At 38.3% G+C, this 19,360-nt stretch overlaps 2 protein-coding genes across 2 annotated transcripts; both read left to right on the top strand.

Moving 5' to 3' along the window:
• Window positions 1-8,866: 8,866 nt before the first annotated feature.
• On the top strand, window positions 8,867-11,665 carry lsm14b (LSM family member 14B). The gene is made up of 8 exons (XM_020929999.2): window positions 8,867-9,075; window positions 9,346-9,509; window positions 9,585-9,711; window positions 10,020-10,226; window positions 10,305-10,391; window positions 11,021-11,128; window positions 11,205-11,340; window positions 11,412-11,665. The coding sequence occupies exons 1-8, from the start codon at window positions 8,955-8,957 to the stop codon at window positions 11,548-11,550; spliced, it is 1,089 nt and encodes a 362-aa protein (XP_020785658.2). The 5' UTR covers window positions 8,867-8,954; the 3' UTR covers window positions 11,551-11,665.
• Window positions 11,666-12,242: 577 nt separating this feature from the next.
• Window positions 12,243-16,367, top strand: LOC110164461 (SS18L1 subunit of BAF chromatin remodeling complex). The gene is made up of 11 exons (XM_020929497.2): window positions 12,243-12,311; window positions 12,875-12,951; window positions 13,034-13,118; window positions 13,213-13,315; window positions 13,612-13,800; window positions 14,458-14,619; window positions 15,264-15,365; window positions 15,652-15,738; window positions 15,803-15,919; window positions 15,992-16,113; window positions 16,341-16,367. The coding sequence occupies exons 1-11, from the start codon at window positions 12,243-12,245 to the stop codon at window positions 16,365-16,367; spliced, it is 1,140 nt and encodes a 379-aa protein (XP_020785156.1).
• Window positions 16,368-19,360: the final 2,993 nt, after the last annotated feature.

Below are 19,360 nucleotides of genomic sequence, written 5' to 3'. Positions count from 1 at the left end.
TCTGTTATAACCGGAGCTGTTTGGCAGGCACAAATGGCTTTGTTGTCAACACGAGAATAAAACTATCCACAAGTCTTTTGGAGGAGTCGAACCGGCACAGTGTCAAACCCAAGATAGCAATACTTCTTGTTTCATTGGATTTTATGTCCCCATTGTCATAGCTTCACTTCCAAAGATTCAGCTACAATCCCTGGAGTTTTACAGCTCTGCCTACAACTAAATGTGTTAATTGAGTCCATCTTGCTTTTGCTTGTTTTATTCACCATCATTATATCATTATCTAATCATATAGTTCGCAGTCCAATTATCATGTATATTTTGCATGAACAGATCTTGTTATAGCAGATCAAACCACTTCCCCTGGCGCTGTTTACTCGTGTCTCAATACCAAAAGGTCGAATTTGAAAAGTGTATTTAGTACAAGTAGATTTCTCCTTTTCTGACAGAATCACAAGCACCAATGTCATTATGTGCCCTGGGCAAACAGTAATGATACAAGCTCTACTTTTAGGTCTTCTGAACACTTGTAGATTTAAGTGAAAGTGGGAGTTGCAAGTCAAAATGGTACAAAGGTCTACTGCACTAATGAGAATGAGCCAAAGAGGCAGTGTATGTAACAGTAAATGCATAATAAGTACACCATGAACCCGAACTGAGAATAAATATAGTCCTCATAACAGAGAGCTCTTGCATTTTTAAACATTTTCTTGGGAAACTTTCACAGTCTGTTATTGATGCTGATCTCAGTGATGTGATAGCCAGGGGAGACTGAAGATCTCCACCAAGGCATGACAATTCAAGCCAATAATGATTTTGATTTTATATTTCACAAACCTGGGTTGCTAGTTTCAATGCTGAAATCCAGTTGGTTTAAACCTAAAAGGACTCTCTGATCTGAATTGTCACTACCAAAGCCCTAACATCTGCAGCCAATCATTAGTCAGTGCTAGTGCAGACTCTGCAGCTCAGGGAGTGAATTCTGGTGATTCTGAGCTTTTCATATGCTGAAAAAAAGTATGTGTAATCTGCAGGCTGTAGTATTTTTTGATTGTAGTATTTTTTGTATCAGTAAGACCACAGGCTACATACAATTCCTTTGAAATCTATACCTAATCTGTATCTAAAATAACTCACAACATGCATGAGACATTCATGTAAGTAATTACATTTAAATAATTGTTCATTCCTTCCAGTACCCACAAAGTTGGGATGGTGAGGGTGGCCACTCAGAATCATAATGAGAAAAAAAGTAAATATGTAAATATGTGACTTTTTATTCACAGTGACTCACCTGGTAGCAGTGTACAAATTCCCACATCTTTTGGACTTACCCACTTTAAAAAAAATATTGCTTTTTTTGATGCAATACTTTCTACATGTGGGGAGGTTAAAGGAAAATTATGGATTAAAATAAAGTGTATGAAATAAAGCACAGCTATTTTTTAAAACCTCTGCAGAGCTATTCAGATGACTCTCCATCTTACTGCCACAATTACCTCATGAGTTCAGTCTCCTAAAGTCAATTAAGCGCCACACTTTTGGCTCTAAGTGATCTTTTAGAGGCACTTATCCACAGCCTATGAATGCTGGGGCTTTAAATACGGCCATTAGCTGCCCTGGCCCACCTTTTCTCAGCTCTCTGCTTGATTAGTAAAAGCAAGAGTCACCGCAAGTGCTCCCCTTTTAATTCAACAAGTGACGAGGTCAAGCCAAAAATTCAGAAGAAGTCATGGAGTTAATAATATGAAGGTTGACATGTTATATCATCATATAATGGTCGATAGCGGAGATCACTGCTAGATAAAAGAAAGTCTATTCAGTGTGTTTGGTACAAATTCATTTAGTGTAATCACACCCTCTAATCATAGTGTGTGTACAAATTCCAATATATGCCTGCTATACTATACTACTTTATGTGTAAAGTGGTATGTGGCATTAAGAAGAACTACATAATTTAAAGGTGCACTATGTAACTTTTCTCATACTGTGAGTGTCATGCAACCGGGCAATGTTGCATGCTTTCTCTCTGATGAAAGAGCAATAGCAACTCCATAGAGATAATACTACTACTACTACTACTAATAATAATAATAATAATAATAATAATAATAATAATAATAATAATAATAAGAATAATAATAATAATAATAATAATAATAATAATAATAATAATAATAATAATAATAATAATAATATATAATAGCACTTTTTTTGGACACTCAAAGACACTTTACAGAGCATTATTCATTCACTCCATACTCAGTGGTGGTACTAGCTACCACAGCTGCCTTGGGACAGACTGACAGAAGCAAGCTGCCAATCTGCACCATCAGCCCCTCACAACCACAACCACCATCACCACTCAGAAGTGCCTTGCCTAAGGACACAATGGCCCCACTGTGACACCTGATTTTTCCAGTAGTCTCCCATCCAAGTACTAACCAAGCCCAGCCCTACTTAGCTTCTGAGATCTGACAGGATCAGGCTTTGACAAGCTGGTATGGCCACAAGCAGGTTCATGGAGACAAGCAGGTGGCAGACCATCCTCCAAAAACAGAAAAGTTACATATTGCACCTTTAAACTACCTTTTCACATTACAGTAAATGCTCAGTGCATAAAGCTATTGAGTCTGCTTCCTTTATTCTCTGCTAAACTAAAGTGGACTCACCCGAGTGGACTGAGCGCTGGACCGTGTGGACCATAGGCTAATTGATGGACACTTGGCATGCTTGGTGCACTCAGCGATTTGTAGAATCCATAAAAAGAGATGTAGAGGTAATTATGTTTGTCATGATGTAGTGGAGGCAGGGATGGGCCAGCTAATCAGAATGGCTGACAGCTGTAGCATGCAGATGCTATCAGACCTCTTGTCCGCGGCTATAAAATGAAAGCAGGTCATTTTAACAGGTAACAGCTGTTCATAGCTAATTTGTTCAATTATGCGCGGAGGATGCTGGCGGAGGTTGTTACTCAGCCCTGGGGAACCTGGGCTCTCCTCTCCCTCCGTTTCCAAGAGCATCTGAAAAATGAAAATCCATATCCATTATAGAAAAGAACGGCTACACTGCAGGAAAAGCCCGAGGAAGACAACTGTCACTCTGATACAATGCTTTAATGGCAAATTACTTTCACACAAGACAAATAGATGGCTAATTACCAACATAATTATTTTGAGTGATGGTTGGGAGTGACTTGTCATTTCACTTGTGACCATATCGGCCTCATGCGTCCACAGGCTGACATGTTTACCCGAGCTGAGCTGCTGCTGAGAGACACACAGACTAATGTTGTCCAATAAACAAGAGGAATGCAGTGCAGGGGGAGGTGATCAGTCACCAGGCCTAATGTTATTGTTAGGATTGATTTAGTGCCATGAGATTTCCTCCGCTGCACGAGCCCACTCTGACCTTTTAGAGAAAATGTGATTTGAGCATGGGCCTCCTGCCTCGCTGCCAATTCACTGCACAATTGTCAGTTCAGCAATTATAAGCCTGTAAGCCACTCTGACCAGTCAATCATGCCAGAAAACACTTGTGTTAGTTCTGCTGGTTTGGCAGAATCTTGTTAAACTGTTAAATGCTTTGGGGGAATAAACATGTTGATGTAATCCTTCATTCGTCCAGGAGTGGTTGATAGTATTAATGTTTCAAAGGTTTCTATTTTTTCAGATGTTTGCTAACCTAAAGGCATCTTCCCCTTCTCAGGTCAGTACTTTCAGAATTAACAATAACTCCTGGGTGGTCTTTACAAACCTTAAATATGGAAATAAAATACTTGCAGTACATTTAAATCATGATATTGTGTCTTTTGCAGATTGAGATGTACAGCCACACGTAAAGAGGAGGGATAATAAATTAAAGGTGCACTATGTAACTTTGGTCTACCATGTGTTTGTTTCTATGGAGATGGGATTGCCCTGCCGATTGTAACACCAAAGAAGAGGTTAGTTTGTCCAGTCATTCATATTCTATACAAATTTTTGTTTGGTTTTGCTTTGCATTTGTTTTCCAATCTGGTTTTAAACTACAAATGATAAATAAGCTGAAATAAAATTGAAACATGGCAAAAAAAAAAATTATCAACACGAACTGAAGATTTTAGATTTGTCATCTTTGTCAATGCCAACTGCTTTTAAACATCTTTCAAATGAATCATTTTAGTGTGTAATTTCCCATCATGACTTTCCTGATTTTCTCTTTGTTTTGCAATCTGCCTGTGAGGCTGCTGGGACACTTTGTAATAACGTCCTTCCTGGGGCCAAACTGTGCCTCCCCTGCACACAGAGACAAAGTACCTCACTGTGCCTGACTTTTACAAGGCTGTTATTCTAATCTTTTATCTTTTCCAATTTTCAGAACGTACTGGACCACATGGGCAAATCTTAAAACAAAAGTAAACCTCTGATTTTGGGGAGTGATATAAATTGCTTGTCACTCTGTCCATCTGTCAGTTGCTTTGGATTACTTTGGATTTTGTGACTATTTGCTCAAAGACTTGCACACAGTTGCATATTAGTTTTTTCCTTCAGTTTACTCAACATTTTTTCTCACAACTAAAGTGCATATGGCAGGATAGATTATGAATTGCACTAAAACATAGTTAACATAATTTTACTACAAATCTTGCCTATTTGTTTTGTTTATCATTTTCATGTTTCACGAGTTCATGTTTTACAGTTTGTGGTTGAGGCATACTTCAGCCAAACATTGACACTCAAGTTCACATAAGTCATGACAATATTTTTTATATGCACTTTTTTTTATATAATTTTGCCTATAGTTTATTCAGTGAGTAACAGAGTTTTCACCCAACTATTTCTGTTTTTAGCCCAGGTCATCTCCATCACGATGCTGAAGTGGAGGGTGCTCCCAGTGGCAGAGGTGATGTGGTGTTGATGGGAGCAGAGGAGAGACTGAGAGGAGCCTGCCCCTCTGCTCTGACCTCCCACACAAACATGCCCCCAACAACATCCAGGACACATGAGGACACCAGCATCCATCACTACACTGTATAGACAGCAGCTTCAAAGGCACCACTGGCTCTCATTTATATCGATGTGCTGCACAAATGATCCTTTTTTCTTGTCCAGATGTTTAGCCTGATGTGAGCAATTTATCTTTTTTCAATGAGTTTTATCCTTAATGACTTCAATTAATGTGTTTATGGAAGCGAAGAAAGTGCACGTTCTGTCAATAGTAAGTTATTTCTGACTATTTACAAATTATACAGTTCTACATATTCATTTCTTTTTAAATATAGTTCAGTTTTTTGGTGTTGGAATCAGATAATTGGCCAGTGATCCCAGAATATACTTAAAACTCTTCACCCATCATGTACAGCTGTTAGTTGCTATGGAATTGTTGGTAGTTGGTTGAGGCCATTTGTTATCAACTACATCTCTGTCAATCTACTTAAGAGCATCTATGACCATAAAAACATAACACTATGAACTAATGCAAAGCAGTCAAGAAGCAAATTGGAACCTATCTTTAGTTAAATCTGCTGTAAAGCATCTCTTCTTTTATTAGATTACAGTGTTTGCACATGGTCCCTGTTAAAATAAACTAATAAATTAACTAAACTAAACTAAACTATATCCAATAAAATTGATACACATTTAAAGGTGCAATATGTAACTTTTCTGGTGGAGGATCTGCCATCTCCTCGTCTTTGTGGAGAAATTATTGCTTTAGCTGGAGTGTTTGACAGCATGGCATTAAATAAATATATTAATGTATTCAATCATGGGCATTTTTTATTTATTTTTTATTGTAACTTGACTTGGTCTAGTTGGTCTGCCTTGCTTCATTTACATAGTTAAGTTTGATGTCAAGCAATAAAGTCTCCATGAGGACCAGCAGGTGGCAGACCCTCCACCAGAAGACTTACAGTGCACCTTAAGTTGTATAGAGGAACACAGGTCTCATTGTTGTGAACTAGTGAACAAGTGTGAACTAATGGACAGGGTTTCAGACATCAGTGAAAAAACTGTGTCTAATTAAAATGCTAATCACAACAAATTAAGAGAATAGGAGGCAGATGATTTGTTGTGATGACCCCATGCAGAAAAGGCCAAAACAGAATAAGCTGTCCAAAATGATATGACTAAAAACAAGACAAGCCACACTGAACAAAAGTCATGAATGTGAAGCAGGGGGAGCAGCAAGAGCTATGCAAATGAAATGAAGCGATTGAGTCCAGCTGCTACAAGATGTACCAGTGCAGGCCAGTCCATGTCCACCGGCTAACTGTTTCAAACTCTGAGAATTTTTTTAGGGAGGAGAAATATTCTGAATATTTAGAGTTCTCGGCCGCTCCACTGTGGCCGGATGATGGTAACATGCATAGTTCCCAGTAAAATTCTGTAAAAATGTATAAGCAAGCCTTGGTTATAGTTTAAAGGCTCTGTACCCAATGTTTTCCCATGTATTTGAGCGGAATTTGTCTTGACCCAGAACAGATAAATAAGCTGCTGTTGAAGTCAAAATATGTCTGCTATACCTAAAAAAAAAACTTTTTATTGTCTGATAATCAGTAAGTGCGCATTAGCTTTACCAACATCGAGTTGTGAAAAGTGCTTAAAATGAACTAGGTCAGTTTTTCCTGTTTTAAGACATCAGCTGTATTGCTGCACTTTGTATAAGTAAAATGTACTGTCTTGGCTGTGCAGCTGTCACTCAAAAGCATTATCCTGGGAGCAGATTCTCATTATGCAAAATCAAACAAGACAATGAAATTGAGTTTGGTGTCCTGGTGTAATGTAAGCAAATATAGCCTGACAAATCATATCGCACAAGATTTAGAAGTTGGTCCATGCCTTGATTTTTAAACAGTACTCTGTGGGGAGTCTGTAAAAGTACTGAGGAGGCAAAATATTGCTATAGTACAAATTTATAAGCTAAAGACTGATTGCGTGGACAGTATATGCATATTGTGTTTTAATGTTGAAAGAAGATTTTTTATGTTTTTATTTTTTTAACAAATAATTGTGTTGTTTCTTAAGGTTACACTTAAATAATGCATCCAAGTTAAAGCTGGAACCTTTGCGTTTGAGGAGCAAATAGGTAATGCAACAGTGACACCTTGTGGACACTTTCTCTGCTGCAACTTCAACAATTAAAATGTCTTAATTTTTTTCAAATTTAGCGTTTATTTGACCATATATATATATATAAATAAATCAACGATGTCACTAGTGTGAAATATCTTGAAATATTATGATTATGCTATTTGAAGTAATGGTGCATATCAGCCTGTCCCTCCCTAATACAACCTGCACTACTTTACAAAGATTAATGACTCATGGACTTATAGTGACAGTGATGTCTTTATAATGGCACTAATGGATAAAATACATTTAATCCACAATGCTCCTATTTGCCTCATACTGATGAATTTAAATACACTTTAGCTCATTATAATTATTTATAATGAGCTAAAGATAAACTAAATGAAAAGGCATTGCAAAATCCCAAGAAAATGTATGTGGTTCCAATCAACACACATATTAATGAAGGAATTCATGTTGTAAAATACATCATTAGTTTTAGTGACACAAGGATTGTGTGTGGGTAGCAGCGGTAACTTGTCTAAACTAATTGCACTTGGGTTTGAAATTGTTGTGGTGAAGAAGGAGCTGAATCAAAAGGCAAATCTCTCAATTTACTCGTCAATCTATGTTCCTACCCACACTTATGGTCATGAGCTTTTGGGCAATGACCCAATGGACAAGATTGCGGATACAAGCAGTCGAAAGTTTCCTCTGCAGAGCTGGAGGAAGTGCCTGGGGTGAGGCAAGTTTGGGAACCCCTGCTTAGACTGCTCCCCTACAACCCGTCCCTGGATAATAGGACGAAAATCAATGGAATTTGAATTTTTTGCATCAGCTTCTAATGCAAAGTGATTTCTGAAATAGCTTTTGCCTTGTAGTTTCAATAATAATAATAATAATAATTATTATTATTATTATTATTATTATTATTATTATTATATAGTTGCTCAGGCAAGATCCTGGATGGATATATTTTTTATCATGAAAACGTTTTATTGGTAAATACTATTCTCTGACCTTTAACCCTGTTAGAGCTGCTCAGCATGTTCTTGCCTTGACTGACTCTGCAGTGTGGTGAAATGTGTTTCAGTATTTTATGATGGACATGTTCCATTCATTAAACCAATATTTTTATTCATTTACTGACATACTCTCAAAAATGTGACTAAAGACTGTGACCCAATAACCCCGACACTCATCATCTCAGAGGAATGGACTTTTTTGGCACTGGTTTTTCTATTTTGATCTACTCTGAACTGATCTGGCCTGATGTATAAATAGGTCTAGAAAATGTCATTTAAAAATAGACAGCATGAGAGATATAACAGGCCTAGTGGTCTGTCCAATCAGAGATTTACATCCATGAGGTTGATTACTGCTTGAATGTGTGTTTATATTAGTCTAATTTGTTTAAAAATATTAAATACATCTATTTCATTGTGAATATAAGTTACGATGTAAATGTCGAAGTTTAGAACTAATATGAGCTTGCTAAATATGCAAAGACCACCACTTTTTATGTCTGCACCGTAGACTGTATAAAGATAAACATATACTGTATGCCTTTAATCTCTAGTCTGCACTGTGGTGTTGCCACGCCCCCTGCTGGACATTTGAAAATCATCTTCTTACAAAAAAGATTTGCGTTAGAACGTAAAATCTCCACACGTCCTCGTAACCTGACACATATTGTGAGTACGAGAAAACAGAGTTTTAAAAGAAAGCGCCATGAAACAACGGCTCATCAACGTTTAGATTTACGCAGGTATAATTATGACGTCACAGACCAGGTGCGCGTTTTCAAAGTGAATGAATGAAGTGCAACGTGACTGACGTGAACGTGCCCTGGTCACGTTGTCCTTCAGTCTGAAGGACGTTTAGTGCTACTCTCCAACTGTTAAAATGAACTCATCTAAACCTTACATCGGCTGTAAAATAGCTTTGATTTCTAAGGCTCTGAACAGATATGTGGGCATATTGTACACCATTGACAAAGTAAACTCAACTGTGGTCCTGGCAAAAGGTAAGTAAGTAAAAAACAGTCTGTGAGGGCTGCATGGAGGGAGGGAGTATTCAGTAGCTAGGCTGAAATATGCTATTTCAAACATTTTGCTAAATCTATATCATTGTTACAGAGTATAAGCGCAAATTTTATTACCCTCTAATAGTCAAAACTGTTTGAAAACTGGTCAAGAAATGGACTATAATTACATGAAAAGTTATATATTTTACCACGTGAGGTGAACATAAAAAAAAATTGTCAGTCAGTTTCCTTATTTTTTGGTTGTTGTAGTGAAGTGTTATGGGACCGAAGGGCGACTGACTGACCAGCCCACACCACCCAGAGATGACATCTATGAGTACATCACATTTAGAGGAAGTGATATTAAAGACATCAACCTTTGTGAACTACCTCCATCCCAATACGGTCTGGCTCCAGATCCTGCTATTCTGCTGGTAGGTACACATGTAAGGTAAGATTGATCAATTTATGGACTTGTTTTACACCACTGACTTAATATTTTGGTATAGTCCTCAGGTGCTAGTTTGCCAGACCCACACTCTACATTACATCTTGGAGCAGTTCAAGTACCCATTTACCACCAAGTGTCTGCTCAGCCTGTTCACATTGGGGAGTATACTGCTGCTCTTGGCATTGGTAAGTAATGTTTACTTCTTCTTACAAATAATATATGATCTGATTAGTGCATGTCAGTATAGTTGGTTTATTCACTGGTATTTCAAAGTTGCTGGCAGAATATTTAGATTTTGAAAGATAGGAGTATGACTGAAAGTACTGGGGGGGAAAATGCCATACTTTTTCTCCAACATTTCAAAGTGTGTTTTAAAGAAAAGGGAAAGATGTATACAATGGTTTAACTTAATATATAAACTTCTAAATGAGGGAAACTAATGCACCATTTTTTAACCTTTGTCATTTTAAATGTATTGTTTAAATACATATAGCCATGAAGCGACCAATGGTGGAAAAGGCAGTACAAACCATTGGCACTGAGAGAAACAGACGAATTTTACATCTATCCAATGATGACTGGGAGCAGAATGGGCCCCCAACCCAAGCATCAGTCCAAGAGCCACTGCAAAGGCAACCAGCCAGACCTCCCCCCAGACAACAGGATAGAGAGCCTCCTCGCCATAGACCACCTCCCATAAGTAAGAATGGAAATCCAGTGTTTTCTAAAGCCCACTCTAAATATCTGTCCCAATGAGATTGTAATTTCTTATTTGCAGTGAGAGGAGGCCCACGTTTCCCACCAGCTCAACAGAACCATGGATACTGGCAAAACATGGAAAACATACCGCCAAGGAGGAGACAAGGTAATGCCATCTACAGACAACTTAAAGGTGCACAATGTAAATTTTCTACTCTGGGATCCACCTCCTGCTTGTCTACTTGAAGATATTTGCATGGAATGTTCCACAGTATAGCATTAAAGTCATCTGTCTTAAATATATTCAGTAGCAGGTGTTTCAATAGGGGAAAAACTGTATGAACATTCATACTGCGAGCAGGCTTGTCTCTCCTTAGACCTGACCTGTAACTTGGCTTGCTGGCGTTATCTGTTTTATGCCATAGAGTGGAACATTCCATGCAAAGAAATAACCTCTCTACAGAGAAAAGCAAATGGTGTACCCACCATCAAAAAAGTTGCATAGTGGGGTTGGGGATGTAACTGTTGCAGTGAAATTGCAAAATCAAGACTCAGAATAATATATCAGATGTCAAGCTCTTATGCCAGATAGTATTTTGTTGCAGCATCACACCAAAAGATCAGAAGGAGCTACATAGACCATGATCCACATTTTAAAATGTGTTATTGAAACTTATTGAAATAATTTAATAATTTTGACAAATCTCAAATGTATTTAATATGTTGGTAAATACTGTCATATTGATCTGTGATTTTCACATGTTTACATTGGTTGTGTCCTTATTTAAAACAAAGGTTCCTGGAGAGGCAGGAATCGTCCCTCCGATGGGCCATTGAGGTTTGATACCGACTTTGATTTTGACTATTCAAATGCACAGTTTATAAAGGACTACAATATTCAAGGTACAGTCAATGTGAAAGTTGGTATTTACCTACTGGATTGTTTACATTTGCATATAATATTAACCCTATCTACCAGAACCACGCAATGCTACAATGGAGAATGAGGCAAATGACTCTCCCTTTGACGATGATCCTTTTGGGCAAAAATGTGTTTATAATAAAGCTAAATGTTTTTATGATAACATTCCTAGTCCCTCTGAGCAGAAATTAAGGTGAGCTATCATTCATTATCTTCTTGAGTTTGATTATATACTTTCTGCTTTAGCTATTTTCGTGTCTCCAGATTGTCATGGGCAGAGGAACGCCAGCGCAATATGGAAACCTTTGGTGCTTCAGGATGGCCTTTGAGGAGCCCGGGCTTCAGAGGGGGCTACACCCGGGGAAGAGGGCAGAGATCTGGACAGAGAGTCTTTGCATTCTAACCTGGGAGGGAGATCAATGCCATCTTCAATATGCTCTTAAAAACAGAAAATCTATGCAGTGTTTATGAACTTGACGGGTCTGTGTTTAAATTGTAATAAAACTATTTTGAATAAATGTTTTACAAGGTTTTTAATCCATGTTATTCAAAAATGCATTTAATCTTTATATTAATAATAAAGCCCTTTTTTATTTTTTTTTATTTTGCATCATCTAATTTTGGAAAATGCAGGTGTTTCTGTAACCGCTAAAATAAATGCAAAGAATAAATTACATAAGTGTATGTCTAAGGGGAAAAAACTTTCTATTAATCACAATACTCTACATAAAAAGGCGTTTATTTCAGTGTTGAATAGACTCTAAAGACTCCAGTCTGCACACACAGCGCGAGACTCAGCATCCGGACTGTACCAATGCAAAGGGAAAAGGTTTCCACCCGTGTGCTGAAAGATTTGGAGGGGGGGAAAAGCACCTGCCTTAATGCATTAAAATACACTTAACTTTTTGAAAGTAGGTTGCGTCGTGTAATAAAATACAGGTAGATTTCTTTTTTGCTTCTATACGACGTTGACCGTTCAACGTTACACCCCCTTCGTGCGATCGCCAAATGGACAAACAGTGCAACCACGGAGGACTGCGCTCAAGATAATAAATATTAGAATAAAATAACAGACTTTATTTTCCATATGACAAAATGTCGGTGGCGTTTTCATCTGCACGTCCTAGGACCAAAGGGGAGGTGACACCGCAGACTATTCAAAAGGTAATCTTTAGGCTGTATACTCGGTAGACACGATGCGCCGTCTTGGATGAAAGGCACGCTTGTCTGCACTGGGAGTGTGCGCTGCAAGTGCAATCAAAACGCGTATAGGCTACATTAAATTCAATTGACAATGATAAACTTAATGTGCAAAACTTGTGAAAAAACCATTGTGAAGCCACTTAGTGCACAAACAATCTCCTTTATTTTCCTCTGGTAAACCACCACGCACCAACCAATAACAAGTTGTATATTGGCGCAATTACGCACGTAGGCTATGACACGACATAATCACTATAAGACATGTGAAGAACACAACGCACTTTGTACAGTCAAAGTGTAACCGAGGGTCCAGCCCAGATATGTTGGCCAGTGCTGATGCTTTATCCTCGAGTGAACCGTGTACGTTTGTTTTGGTGCGCACCTGTCCTCAAACAGAACCCTGCACAATCCTGGACTGTATAAGCCAATCAACTGAATAAAACTATCTCATATAACCACCAGGCAGAACATTAACATGGCATAATAACACTTGTGCCCTATGCCTCATTGTTGTCTTTTCTTAGATGCTAGATGAAAACCATCACCTCATACAGTGTATAATGGACTACCAAAGCAAGGGCAAAACAGCTGAATGCACACAGTAAGTGTCCCATTCCTCTTCAGCGTTGACTTTGAGCTAATTAGACATCATGTACAGTCTAACTTTTTGGCATATTTTACAGATATCAGCAAATCCTGCACAGAAACCTTGTCTACTTGGCCACAATAGCAGATTCAAATCAGAACATGCAGTCACTTTTACCCGCTGTGAGCGCAGCTTGAGTTTAATTATGTTATTAAGTATACTGCTATCCTCCTAATGACTATTGGCTGAAACAATAATTGGTTTCATTTGCTGTAGCCTCCCACTCACAACATGGGAATGAGCCAGGGCAGTGGACACACTTCAGGTAATGACAACATGACATCAGGACTGACCCCCACATCAATGATGCAGAGTAATGGTAAGTGTGATGTTTGTGATATGATTTTTGTTCATTGTCTTTGCTGCATGTGTGCCTGCTTTACCCTATGCGTGTGCTGGAGATCAGGGTATGTTTGTGAACCCCAGAGGCAGAAGTATGTGGAGTTGCCAAAAATAAAATAAATCTAAGAATTTTAAGAATTTCTTCAGATGACTCTACTCACCCCTGCCAAGTGCATCCTAATTTTTCTCCTGGCTGAACTAAAAGTTTGCACTGAAGATGAACTGAATGTGGTTTCTTGTTGACCTTTGACCTTTGGGACATCTATCCATCAGGCCACAACCAAACCCCCATGCAGCAGCAACAGTCTGGTCAGGTGCCCCCTACTGCTCACAGCACATACGTCCACGGTGGGCACCCTTCCCAAAGCAGCATGGTGCAGGGCCCTGGTCCTGCCTATGCCTCCTCCTCTTCATCTGCATCATTCTCCTCCCGCAGCAACCTCAACATTCAGTCAAACCAAGGTGAGCCACTGTGACAGGTTATGGTGTCCAATTTGGTCACATTCTAAAGAAACCAGGGAGAAAGTATATTTTGATAAATGACATTTGCTTAAAATGTCTGAGATATCTTGAATCCCAAAGCCATGTTTGCCATGTTTTAAGACAATTTCAATAACGTTTTCAATGGCCAAGAGGAGGCAGCATTAAGTACAGAACATTGTTATGACCATGGTTATGACATACACAAACAACAAAAACATCAGGAAGAATCGTAGAAGATGAAAAACACACTTAAGTTAAAGAGGTATAGTGGTAAGTAGTTTGTTGGTGAATGCATTGATGCTTGAACACCTCTGGAGCTTGAAGCACATTCAGTTCATCAGCTCCCTTTGTATGAATTTTATGTTTTAACCCAGACATAGAAATATACATTCCGAAATACTTCTTGCATTGGCTGCGTATGCAATAATGTCAGTGATTTTGTTTGCACTGTATCTCTTAAGAAATCTTTAAGAGATTTGAGGCTGCTTTTGACCCCTTTTGACTTTACTCTGTGGCTTGTTGCAGTGTGACCTTTCCTTGATTACAACGTTTAATTAGTGCACCCTCTGTAGTCTAACACGGTGGCTTTGCATGTTAATTTTGATAAGACATCTTTATCACTAACCTGCTTTCCAGTTTCCATGATGCACCAGTCGGGCACTCCTCACTATTCCTCAGCCCAACTGGGGGGGCAGCACTATCAGGGACAGCAGGCCGTGGGTTTAATGGGGCAGGGAAGTCAAGGCAACAATATGATGTCCCAGAGGCCTATGGGAACCTATCGCACATCACAACCAGGTAAGAGCTTCACCTGGCACCTGGACTATACAGTTATACAGTTAGAGCATGCACATTTAAGATGCTGGTAATTTGTGGAGCTACAGCACTGTGTCAGCATGTGCCTAAGAATAGCTCCACCCTATCAAGATGTCTTTGAAGGATATAGTCGAGACAGAAGTATTGTAAAAAAGAAAGGCTGTTTCTAGGGCAACACAAAGTGTCCTCATTCACCTCAGGTTTTCTGCATGACTGTTCAATCATATATTATGTTAAAGGATTTTCTATCTTCATCATCACTTTTGTAAATACATTGCCAGTTTCACATATGTTTCAAGGCTGCTCAATAATTGCATGGTATGCTGTCACATTTGAATTGTGCATGCCATTTATAGATGAAAAACTATTAGGTTTGCTTTCCCATGTAAATGTATGTGAGACTTTGTAAAAGGCTTTGGATTGTATTATAATAAAAGCATGTAATCTGGAGTTTCAGCACACCAACATAAAGCTCATATTAAATCCCAAAAACTAAGTTTTTTGACAACCTAAAACAGGCACAGTCATTTTCCGAAGAACATGTTAGAGAGGCCAAAATGAGAGTGTTCTTCAGCAGTTGGGTTCAAACAGCTGGTTAACCAGCCTCGGTGTCACCTGTGTTGCAGGGTCTGCACAGCAGTACATGGGAGAAGACAAGGTCTACGGAGAGCAGTATAGACACACTCAGAGCTCCAGTGAGCCCATAAACCCACAGTATTACCCAGATGGTAATGGTGCACAGCCATAAGTGTCTTAAAGCTCTCAGCCCATTTGAGACAATGCTGTTTTACTCTTCTGCAAGAGGAAATGTAATATGGCCCCATTTAACAAATAAAATCCAGTGGACTTAAATCCAAATGATGATTTCTCCCAGTGTGTCTGTGTCCATACTGTCCCCTTTGGTGTGCTGAAATTTTGTAATGCACAATGTCAGTGTATCAGTACAAATGTCGCAATTGGATATTGTATCTTAATGTTTGTATATATGCACCCTAACGTCTGGATTGACTACAGGTCATGGGGATTACTCCTATCAACAGTCCTCCTACGGAGAACAATACGAGAGGTCTTTTGATGAATCCTCACAGCATTATTACGAAGGTATGCCTTGGTTGATTATGTTTGTATGTACCTTATATTTACCTTTTCTCATGAACATTGTCAGGTAACTCTCAGTACAGTCAGCAGCAGGGCCAGTATCAGCAGGGCTCTAGTCAGCAGTCTTTTGGTCAGCAGCAGTACTCCTCACAACCAAGCTATGGCGGACCTCCTCAAGGATACGGTTAGACACTCTGTAAGCTGTATTGTGCATAACAGCAGAACAAGAATCACTCAGTCACCTTTTGGATTGCAGGACCAGGCCAAGGCAGTTCTTCTCAGTATTCTCAGTATCAACAGGGTCAGGGCCAGCAGTACGGCTCCTACCGCTCATCCCAGGGGGGAGGACAGGCCCAAAGACCGTACTCCTATGAACAGGTACAGATTTGAACATAAAGAGGATGCATTCAACAAAAGATCAATGGGTTTCCTCTTACAAATGAAATTATGAGTTACAACATCTTTTATGCTATGACTCCATAATTTATATCTTATTATATTTGCAGCTAATTTGCATTTTCAAATTAATGTCTCAACTCTAGATTATTATTTCAATACAAAGTAGTAGTAGTACTAAGGTTGTAATTCTTCCTTTTGTATTCCAGGGTCAATACGGGAACTATCAGCAATAAGATATGCTGGTAAAAAGCAAGACTGTGGCGAAATGGGCATAACTGTGGAATTGTCAATTGATGTACAGTACATTAGTAGTTTTAAACATTTTTTACATTTAAACTTCAGATGCTGTTTCTGTTTGGAAAAGCACTGTTTAAAAAGAGAACATAAATACACTAAAATAATGATCGGTTAGACTGTGAGATCTCTAATAGGCCTACATGTCTTATATTTACAAAATAGTTACTCACTTATGTAACCATTCATCATAGTAGTATATGTTATGTCCTTTTATTGCTGGAGTTAGAAGCCACACTACTTTGGATTACATTCAAGTAACTTTGTTAGCACTTTATTTTCCAATGACGGTGTTTGTTTGTATCTAGTCACTGTGTATTTTTTATTTTGTCATGAGAAAGCCAAAGTAGTAACACAGGAAGAAGCACTTAACACCTCAATATATCAAAGAGTGCAATACAGCTTAAAGGTAGTCTTGTAATTGTTTCAACATTTCTCTACCTGTCTTACAATTTCTTACAATTATTTGCATGATTCTGAAGTATCTTACCGAGGGTGCAGCAGGGTATCCTGCCAGTAGGCCTACATCATGTTACCTCAAAGGGGCAAAATCACCGTTGCAGACAAAATCCAGCCTCATCAGGAAAAGACACCAAACAGTGACAATCACAGACTGCATCAGATATGACAAACTGAACATTTTACTGTGTATCCAAGTGTTTTGTTGTCTAGTCTCCATACAACAGATGTAAGTGGTGTGTGTCTGGGGTGTGAGTGTGTGAGCAAAGAGTCAAATCATAATGGGATTAAACAAATTAGAGTGTTTCATGTATAGCCTGTGGTTATGTAAGTGTTGGTTGCCTGATCTTCTTTTAAGTCCTTTGTTATGTGTTTTATTTTCTAAAAAAATAAATAAAATATACACAAGGAAACATATGTACTCCTTTTAAGTTGCATTACAGAATGCTATTTATTTATTTATTTATTGAGAAATTTAAACATTGATTGTGGGTCACAATAGGCGTACACAAAAGCGTGCATAAGACGTGAGCGCATACTGCGGGGCCGTTGCTGCGTGTACGCACTGACGTGAGAACACACAAATCTGTGCAGTGTGCGCTTCATCTTCTACACGAAAATTGTGTTAACACTACAACGTGGTCTCAAAGAAAAATAATTTAAAAAATACATAAAATAAAAAAATACATAAACTTTTCACTTAGTTCAAAAATGGAGTAGAAAGCGCAAATACATGTTTTCAAATGTAGTGAAGTAAAAGTAAAAAGTATCCCCTTTAAAATGTACTTAGGTATCTGTACCTTACCTAAATAGCAGTGCTTTATATGGAGTAAAAAAGTTTTCAGAAATACTTATGTGCATAGGACGAAATTTGTGCATATTTGTCTGTAGTTGAGCATAAAATAAATATTCATAAACTGTCAAATTAGTCCAGTCATACATAAAATGTATTGTGTGTATTTTATCCATCCAGTTACGACATCAAGAATTACAGTCACAAAATGAAAATGTACGATTATGCTTTCTTCAGTATGAATACAAATTCAAAGAGTAAAATACATCATCACTTCACAGGCATTACTTACCTAGCAAAAGAAACATTGATCGAGATGTTGGACTTTTGCACCACATACAGACTGGAATTTATTTGAATAAACTCATTGTAATAGTTTTCTGTGTATTCTTAAAAGGGTAGTTTGCTCAAATATTGGTTTTTTGTTTTGTTTTTTTTGTGTGTGTGTAACATAAAATCTTAAATGGATTAACATGAACATGTAAAGTCACAAACCTCTTGCTTTTTTCTCTCAAGAGTCTTGTAGTCCGAATAAGGGGCGGTCAGTAGCAGTCTGTGTGAAAATGTGTCAAAGTTCATCAGATGAAGTTCAGGAGAGCAGGTTCTGGTCTCATTCGAAGTCTGTAAAGGTTGCATTGATGCAACGCACGTGGCAACAAAAACAACAACATGCACATGTGCACTGACCTAAGCATGCGCAAGCTTCGTTTGTTCTATACAGTCCATAATCATACAAGCATACAGTGTATGGATCTAACATACACAGGCTTTAAATATGATCTAGAGCTCCTCTTACCAATGCAGGGCAGAACAGTGTCCTGTCAAGTTACCTGAGCTATGACCCCAAGTTCTGTTCCAGTTTAAATGCCGTCCATTTAAGCGCCTGGGGCAGAAGTGGAGTAACAAGTAACATTTTAAAAGTGTATTGTTTTACTGTATGTACAGATGTGGATAAAATTGTTGGTACAATGAAAGAAAAATCTAAAATAATTACTGAAATAACTTGAAACTGATTAAAGCAATAATAAATAAAAATTTACTCCAAAAAGCTTTGTGGCTTGTCAATATGCATTGTGGCAAATTCCAGTCTCACTTTTTTATGATTTGCTCTCAACAGGGGTATCCTTCCATGAAGTCCACTTTGGCATAAACAGTGATGGATGGTGTGATCTGACACTGATGTACCTTGCCCTTCAAGTTCACATTTAATTCCTTTGGAGGTTGTTTTGAGCTCTTTGGTTGCTATTCATATGATCCATCTCTTCAATTTGTCATCAATTTTCCTCTTGCAGCCACATCCAGGGAAGTTGGCTACAGTCCTGTGGATCTTAAACTTCTGAAGAACACGTGTAACTGTAATCACAGGAACATCAAGCTGCTTGGAGAAGGTCGTATGGCCTTTATCTTTAACCTGCTTGTCTATCATTTTCCTTCTAGTCTCCTAACATAGTTCTCTTCTTCACTTTCTCTGGTCCATGTTCAGTGTTGTATCCATCATGTCTTCAGACAGCACAATGACAACATGTCAGGCAGACTGACTGAGGACAAGTTTGAAGACACCTGTGATGCAGATTAGAGGACACACCTAAATTTAACATGTCCCTGTTGTTCAGTTACTTACAATCTTTTCTAGGAGTACCATCATTTTTGTCCAGGCTAATTTCATTAGTTTGTTTGTTG

This window comes from Boleophthalmus pectinirostris, unplaced genomic scaffold (genome assembly GCF_026225935.1).
Source record: "Boleophthalmus pectinirostris isolate CB_2022bp ecotype Guang Dong unplaced genomic scaffold, ASM2622593v1 HiC_scaffold_8, whole genome shotgun sequence".
Taxonomy (NCBI): domain Eukaryota; kingdom Metazoa; phylum Chordata; class Actinopteri; order Gobiiformes; family Gobiidae; genus Boleophthalmus; species Boleophthalmus pectinirostris.
Note: the sequence above shows the minus strand (reverse complement) of the source record. Positions and strands in the feature narration are given on the sequence as shown.